Here is an 8,391-nt window from a genome sequence, read left to right as displayed (position 1 = left end):
TTCATTCATGAGGTCGAATGAGCATGGGAGTAGGGAGAGCGGGAGGAGGTGGGACACCGATGGGCTTGACGGAGTGCCGTTGAGGCTGGTTGAGGGCGATCGACCGCGATGCGAGGAATTGGTGGCGAAAGGTACATTTGTCAACTTCTGCTCGGTGGAATGCTTATGCTTTTAGATTAACTTTGGAGCGGGATTGCTTCCCGAAAAGATGGATCTTGTGTTAAAGCGTTAACGGGGCTGATCAATCTCTACTGAAAGCCGGAACGTTAAGACTATTATTATAGGAGTAACTGGAGTTCAAACAGAGGGGGTTTCCATTATCATGACATTTAAAATAAGGTAAACTGATAGGAGCACCTTTTAAAGTTGTTTTTGTTCGGAAACCACTTGTTTTGTAAGCAGGAACCGGGTGAAGTGAGACTGGAGTGAAACAATGAACAGAATTAACACGGAACATGTTTTGGTGCAATTAGAAAATGAAATAGGAATGAGTATAATTAGAAAATATGTATTGTTTAAATTCCTGCTTAAGTGGGAATGCCCAATCCTAAGCATCCCATTGAGATTCGCCACTCCCACTTAAGTGGGAATTGATGAGAAGTGAGAATGAGCTTTCTAGCTTCCAAAAACACGTCGTGTTTGATACGAAGGAATGAGAGCCGAGATGTACGAATTGGCATCCCATTCCTACCCATTCTCGCGTATCGAACGAGGCAATAATAACTAATAAGTGGGTTTAGTTTTTTAATCAACCACTTTAAGGCAATTTTCGTTTAATATTTGTTCCAAAAGAATGCTAGTAATGGGGAATCAAGTAAGAAAATATTCGAAAATGAAAGGGGTAGATCTAAGTTTAGGTCTAAAGTTAGAAGATGCTATAACTGTCATGAAACCGGTCACTTTATTAGAGATTGTCCTAAGCCTAGGGAAAATCAACAAAATGATCATACTAATATGACTGTCTGTGAGGGCGAAATGGGTGAAATTTTCATGATTAATAATCTGTGTTATTATGCATATTTGAACTCTGTGTTATCTGATCCTTTGTGTAAATCAGATTGGTTGGTCGACTCTGGTTGTACTTTTCATATGACTCCTTTTAAAAACTTGTTTTCAAACTACAAGAAAATAGAAAATGGTTTTGTGTCAATGGCAAATGAAAAGAAATGCAATGTTTTAGGAACTGGTGATGTATGCATTAGGTTTTCTTCTGGTTCTGTGTTTACTTTGAAGGATGTTAGACATGTTCTTGATTTACGTTATAACTTTATTTCTTGTGCATCTCTAGAAAATGATGGTTTGGAGGGAAAATGGGGTAAAGGGGTTATGAAAATTTTGAAAGGGTCTCTTGTTATTTTTACTGCTGAAAAACAAAATAACTTGTATGTTTGTCATGCTGAACCTGTGCTTGATTCTGTTAACTCTGTGATAGGTGATAAATCTGTTTTCTGGCATAATAGATTAGATCACATTAGAAATAAAGGATTAGAAATTTTGCATGAAGGTAGTCACTTTGGTAGTGACAAAGGATCCTCAACAGAGAGGATGAAAAATAATTTGAGGATTTTCGGGAGTGCTGGCTATGTACATCAAAGGATTGATAAGTTAGAACCTAGATCTAAGAAATGTGTTTTCTTAGGATACCATGAAGGGGTAAAATGTTATAGGCTTTGGAATAAGAGTGAACTGGGGTTTAAGGTAGTGATAAGTAGAGATGTTATTCTTAATGAAAATAAATTTCCTTGTTTACCTTTACCTGTCCCTATTTCTGAAAATGATGCTCCAAATGAGGTGGAGCAAATACCTATTATTAATCAACCTGAATCACATCCTGAAGATATAATTATTAAAAATCAAGATGAGATTATTCCTAATGAGGTGGAGCATGATATGCAGAAAATAGATAACATGCATGATTTGAATGATAATCAACTCACTAGGGATAGAAATAAAAGAACTATTAGGAAACCTGAGAGATATAGAGATTGCAATTTGATAGATTGTAATATGTCTGAGTTTGCCTTTAATGTGTTTGAATCCCTTGAGATATAGAGATTGCAATTTGATAGATTGTAATATGTCTGAGTTTGCCTTTAATGTGTTTGAATCCCTTGAGTGCAATGAACCTAAGACTTATAGTAATATGTCTGAGTTTGCCTTTAATGTGTTTGAATCCCTTGAGTGCAATGAACCTAAGACTTATAGAGTTCGGTCCTTTGTGGACTTGGCATTGAATTTTGTTTTTGGGTAATCTTTCATTTGCTTTGTGTGTTGCCTTTGTGGCCTATTAACTTGCTTTGTGCTTGTTAGTAGCTTTGTGATTTTTCCCCTTTGAACTCGATGACCGTTTGGTAGAGTTCGGTCCTTTGTGGACTTGGTATGCTTGGTGATCTTACCCCGATCTTTGTGATCTGAGTTTACTTTGTGTATTCTCTTCCATTGCTTGTATCTTCTTTGTGATCATACAGGTAATGGTTTTGGCGATGATGAGTCCTGCAGTTCCGTGTTTTTTTCTCTGTACACTACCTTAGGCCAAAGGTGGAGATTGTTGCTATTTTTGTTGGCCCAATTTCTAGCCCGTTACCAAAAGGCCCAGCTGCCCACTACTTGTGCCCTAGCCCCCTCTATTCCTCTATCCTACCCGATGGTACTCTGTAAGTCTTTCGCCTCTTCCCCATCCCTGTGTCCTACGCCGCTGCCGCTGCGAGTCCCATCTCCCATCCTTGTAGGTTGGCTCCTACCAGTCGATTCCCTTGCCTCTCTCCCGTGTCGGCTGCCCCCTTCCCTATATAAGGGTAATGGGTTCGTAGTAGCTCGGTAGAGGAGAAAGAGGAAGAAGAAAGAACAAGAGCTTTGTGCTCTCTGGAGATCTGAGTGATCCCCCCCCCCCTTTGTGTGATCCCTCCTGTGAGCTTTGTGCTCTCACCCCCTTTGTGCGAATCCCCTTCCCTCTTTGTGAGTGATTTAAGGCGAAGATCGGGCTCCCCTTTGTGTTCTTGGTGGTGCACAGTTGAAGAAGAAGGACGGTTTGATCAGGCTTCTGAGCCAAAACAGCGACGACGTCTATCCACAACAGTCTAACTATGAACATTTTTTTTGTATACTGTACAGATGAATGCCTGTAAAGAAATCAGGAGAATATTTTTTTAACACATAGAGGTTAAAGAAATTAGGAGAATATTTTTTAACATAAAGAGGTTAAAGAAATCAGGATTCAGGAGAACATTTATTTGTTTTTTTGTTGTCTAACTATGAACATTTAATGATTTTTTTTGTATACTGCACAGATAGAATGCCTGTAATCTTAAGAGACACTGGTTCAATTGATCTCTGGTTAAATGATTCCATGGCCAAACATGAAACAGTCCTTGGGCCTTGTGAAGATCTTGATCTAGTAAGTTTTCAGTCTTGCAAGTTTTAAGTTTCCTGAGTGAATCATGTCACTTATGTCTCTTGTTGAATGTCAAACTGCAGTACATGAGTCCCTTTTTTTATGTCTACTTATTAAATAATGAACTTTTGCGAAAATCAACGTATCTAATGTAATCTCGTCATTATTGCTTTATTACCTAGAAAATTTCTTCTGGGTGTTTCCAATTTGTCAATCTTGAGGTATTATAATAATAATTATTCGTAACTACCTATATTTGTGACTAGTATACTGTTGTTATTTCTTGATGTAAGGTTCCCCTTTTTACTACCATTTACAATTCAAATTGCTGTGCTGTCTGTCACAAGTTCTTGTCCTTATCATTCCTCCTTGATTCCTCTCCTCCTCAGGTTTGGTATCCCGTGACGCCTGCAATGGGTAAACCATCCTTTGATGGGCCTGAATGTAGTAAAGAGGTGAGCTTTTAACTCAGTACTGGTTTAAAACTATTTGTATGTGTTTGAGCCATGTGTAACTTCTGATAAAGATGGTGGGATGCATCAGTCCTGCTGATGATATGATACTAATGAGATGCTATAGGTGCACTTCAGTTCAATGCCATGCCAAAAACACACTTTTACCTACAAGAAAACACACTGATTTAGTGATATTTATTGAAGGAAGACAATTTGAAAGACGTTCATCAGTGAAGTGTTGGAAGAAGAGTACAAACTAAGAGGATTCATACCATTTACCTTTTAAGCAATCCACGGCCAGCTTACTTGTCTGCCTTATGAACTGTAGATACAGCTGAAAGCTTCCGGTGAAAAACCGTTATCAACGTTCTTCACAAAGAAATCTGAAGTTAAATGCGAACCAGAGCCTGAATTACTGAAATCATCCAAACAAGAACATGATCCCTGCAATTTGAAGGAAGAACCAGGTTCAGATGATGTTGAGCAAAAAGTCACCGACGAGGAGGAGGATAACAAAAAGCCTGAAATTTCTTGTGTCAAAAGAGGATTGGAGGAAATGGAGAACCCTTCTCAACCAAAGCACGAGAATTTACAACGCAACCAAACAAGTCCAGTGAAGAAGAAGGTGAAAAGCGTAAAGAATACAGATGATAAGCAATCATCTCTGCTTTCTTATTTTGGGAGAAGTTAGGGCAGTCTCTTATCGTAGCTCGTTTTGTGCATGTAATTATATGTGATGCTTTGCATTTTCCATCAAAACACACTTTGCCTTTTGTTTTGGAGAATACCAAACGTGTTAAGTGGATATCTGTTTCAGTCAAAAAATGTGATGAACTTTTCTTGTCTTCTTGTCAGTTATATTTGCTGGCAATGGACCAAAGACATAAGATTTCTCCAATGATCTGATAATTAATGGGCACAGGGTAAATAGCAATAGCGGGCACAAGGCTATCGTGACTAGCGTCTCAACAAGTTTGGTGGGTTCTGAATCTTCTGATGATGACTTGAGGGCCTTTTCAGAATAACAATAGTAGTAAACCCTTAGTCTCTGTTGCATATAATCACAGTAGATAACAGCAACAACAAAATATATGCTATAAACAAGTCATAGCAAAAACATCTCACATTATTATGCTTACAAACCAAATACAAACAGCTCAACGAAGATAGTTCTGGCAATTCATACACAACTCTGATTCAACACCACATGCAAAGTAGGGCTCAACGATCTTATTACTACTAACTAACAGGACGCAAGCTTTGATATAGAAAACTAGAAGGCAACACTTTCTATTCACTTTTCCATGAAGAAAGAGGTGGGGTCTCTGAATCCTTCCAAGTCTGCACCGTCGCAGGATATCTATCGCCTTTAACAGCATCAGCAGAAGCAAAAGATTCGAGCTGTACCATTTCTTCCTTTGTCAGCTTAACAGAGAGTGCTCCTATGTTTTGTTTCAAGTTCTCGATCTTAGTAGTTCCAGGTATAGGGCAAACATCATTTCCTTGGTGGTGAACCCAGGCTAATGCTAGTTGAGAAGGGGTGCATCCTTTTCTTGAAGCCATCTCACTAACTCTTTCAAATAATGTAATATTCTGCTCCAAATTCCCTGGCTGTAACCTCGGCAAGTACTGGCAAATAAAAGTCCATTATTAGTTGTGGGAACAGTTAGAATTATACGGTATATGTATTCATTGAGATATTGACTAGATACGTAGACCCACATATAAGCATAGATGTATTCTTCCAGATTTATGTATTCATTGAGATATTGACTAGATACGTAGACCCACATATAAGCATAGATGTATTCTTCCAGATTATGAGAAATAAGACAGTTACTTTTATCAGAGCCATGATCTCAAGACCCCAAGCTCAGCAGATGCATCTATCCCTCTTAAAAAAAAACCACAACAATTGTTCCAACTGTTTAAGAATTTCAAATTTACCGCCTTCAATAGGAATAGTTTGTGTGTCACATTGTAAGGTCGTGTATGAGAAACTAGGAGCATCATTCCCATGATATCTCCCGTTTTCCTCGATTATACATAGTAAGATTTTTTGTGTGGCAGGATGACAAATGTGAAATGAGCCTAGAAATGTACTTTAAAAGGAACTTAAACAGTTATAGATGCATTTTTATAAAGAATTGCTGGTGGATTTAATCTATGCATTAGTATTTGACAGAGAAGTTACCCATCAAGTCACAAATGATTGCATCAGTTTGTATCAACCATGGTAAGCCCATGGTAAGCTAGCCAAGCAAGCACAAAGGAGGAGGCGACACTCCTCAAAGTGATCACCTCAAACATGCCGGTCAAGTTACTTGGCTTTCTAATTAGGTAGTAAAAGAACATGGCTAAGTTGATACATGACTAATCAGAAGCCCATGGTTCAGTTGACAGCAATTACCAGTTCGAAAGACATGATTCTAGTAAAGTTATATCTGGTTCTTTTGATTTCACTATCAAGAGCACATCTTACTGCATGAGACCTAGTAAAGTTATATCTGGTTCTTTTGATTTCACTATCAAGAGCACATCTTACTGCATGAGACCTGAGCAGCTAAATAGTTCATAAGCTTCTTGGAATACACACTATCAAGAGCACATCTTACTGCATGAGACCTGAGCAGCTAAATAGTTCATAAGCTTCTTGGAATACGCGTACCTTTCTGAAATCCTCGTCTGTTAGATTTTCGACCAACTTAGGTCCAGAAGATAGGAAGCCCCTCCCCAAAGGACTGTATGCCACAATTCCTATTCCGAGCTCTCTGAAAATTACGTAAATGGTGAAAACTCATGCGATTGATTTCCTAAATGAATATAAATGATTAAATTTGTCAGAGAGATGAGAGCTCTTAATTACCTACAAGTTGGGATTATGTCGTCTTCCACGTCCCTTGACCATAGCGACCATTCGAGCTGGACAGCAGTTATAGGGTGAACAGCATGTGCCCTCCTGATTGTTGACGCCGAGGCCTCAGATAATCCTACGTATTTTATTTTTCCCTCTTCAACCAGTTTCTTAAGTTCTCCCATCTGATAATGTAAAAATAACATGAGAATACTATAGTATAAGGAACATAAACCTATCTTCTATACATGTGACAAGAAACCTTCAGATTTGGACAGTAATCAATCTGTCAGATGTGGATTACATTTATCAACGACAGACCTAGGGAAACAAAGAAAGGGGAAATGTAGAAAGAAAAGGGTCTAAAGACAATACTCTTCTAAAAAGAGCACATTATAGCGATTTTCTTCTAACCAATTTAATTTGCTACCACTAAATAGGGAGGTAATTATGAATTAGATTGTCGTTATGATTTTCAAACTGGTCTCTCTACTAAGTTCTAAATTATATTTATGGGAAGTCATGTGTATAATTTTTGGGACATGATTGGAGTCTTCTCAAAGGGTGACTAACATGAGGGTAGAACACCAAAAAAGAGCATTTCTATTGTTAGTGTATAAAACTATAATCCTCAACCATCACCGCTACTTCGGATATTTGGCGTAAGGATAGGATCCTTTTAGATGGTATTAGAGCTACTCAGGTTCAATTTCGGCCTGTCACCAATTTAACATGTACATTAAATAAAGAAAAATTCCCCAATTACCCCAAAATATGAGACCAAAAGGAGATGACCAGCTCATTATGCAATAGGAGGGGACACCTCACCTGTCCTCCTTGTTGGTCCCATATTTTGGTCACTATGACAACAAATAGGGAGCCCAGATGAGTCCATATTTCGACCAATAAAAATAGCTATCACCCTGAGGGAGCGTGTTAAGAGTATGAAACTCCTTTTAACTCTCGACACGCTTACCACAACTTCAGAGTTTTGGTGCAAGGCGGGACATTTGACATCAATATACGTAAGTACCGACTCTAACAAGAGGAAAACTAGACCAGCAGAAGCAAAGAAAAGGAGCAACCGATCAAATGGAAACTCACAGTGATCTCGACGGGGACTCGAGTGTCGATGCTATGCTGGTAGTAGAGATCAATGCAGCCGACGTCCAGCCTCTTCAAGCTCGCCTCGCAGGAAGCCCTCACGTACGCGGGATCTCCCCGCACCTCCATCGTGTACCCCTCCATTTTTACCCCGAATTTGGTCGCCAGCTCCACCCTCTCCCTCACCCCCCCTTTCAAAGCCTTTAATCAATTAAACACCACCAATTCAAATTAAATTAAATTGATACTTTTATGGTTTAGCTCATGAAAATATCAAGATCTCGGAAAGAACCGATGAAACTCTTTTTTTTTTTTTTTTTTTTATAAAAACCTTTCCGAGGAGGAGTTCGTTGGTGAAGGGGCCGTAGACGTCGGAGGTATCGAGAAACGTGACGCCGGCGTCGACGGCGAAGCGGATCAGGTCGATCATGTCGGGTTCGGGTTTCGGGGGCCCGTAGAAGGCGGACATGCCCATGCACCCGAGGCCTTGGGCCGAGACCTCCAGCCCTTGGGAGCCCAGCTTGATCCGAGGAACCGCCGCCCCTGCAGCTGCTGATGACGTCATCGCTGGCGCTGGCTATTAGCGA

General features: G+C 39.5%; 2 protein-coding genes across 4 annotated transcripts in view; one reads left to right on the top strand and one right to left on the bottom strand.

The window, feature by feature from the left end:
- The window catches only part of LOC109823662 (putative peptidase YMR114C), a 14,882-nt gene extending 10,191 nt beyond the window's left edge, over positions 1–4,691 (top strand). The window contains exons 1-4 of one of the 2 annotated variants that reach the window (XM_020389982.1): positions 7–131; positions 3,288–3,394; positions 3,781–3,846; positions 4,175–4,691. In XM_020389982.1, coding sequence (XP_020245571.1) covers positions 8–131; positions 3,288–3,394; positions 3,781–3,846; positions 4,175–4,537 — 660 coding nt within the window. In that variant the 5' untranslated portion in view covers position 7 and the 3' untranslated portion in view covers positions 4,538–4,691. Of the gene's footprint in view, positions 1–6; positions 132–3,287; positions 3,395–3,780; positions 3,847–4,174 lie in introns of those variants that run through there. The other variant, XM_020389981.1, reaches the window with a different exon arrangement.
- Positions 4,923–8,384, bottom strand: LOC109823660 (probable aldo-keto reductase 2). Of its 2 annotated transcripts, none has more exons than XM_020389978.1 (5): positions 8,136–8,384; positions 7,805–8,005; positions 6,713–6,885; positions 6,515–6,617; positions 4,923–5,475 (listed from the first exon to the last, which is right to left on the bottom strand). In XM_020389978.1, the coding sequence occupies exons 1-5, from the start codon at positions 8,367–8,369 to the stop codon at positions 5,137–5,139; spliced, it is 1,050 nt and encodes a 349-aa protein (XP_020245567.1). In that variant the 5' UTR covers positions 8,370–8,384; the 3' UTR covers positions 4,923–5,136. The 2 variants fall into 2 exon arrangements, with proteins under 2 accessions (XP_020245567.1, XP_020245568.1); XM_020389979.1 differs by lacking the exon at positions 4,923–5,475 and adding an exon at positions 5,865–6,338 and having other exon boundaries at positions 6,472–6,617.

Source organism: Asparagus officinalis, chromosome 9, assembly GCF_001876935.1.
Source record: "Asparagus officinalis chromosome 9, Aspof.V1, whole genome shotgun sequence".
NCBI lineage: Eukaryota > Viridiplantae > Streptophyta > Magnoliopsida > Asparagales > Asparagaceae > Asparagus > Asparagus officinalis.
The sequence above is the reverse complement of the archived record's forward strand: the minus strand, read 5'-3'. Positions and strand labels throughout refer to the sequence as shown.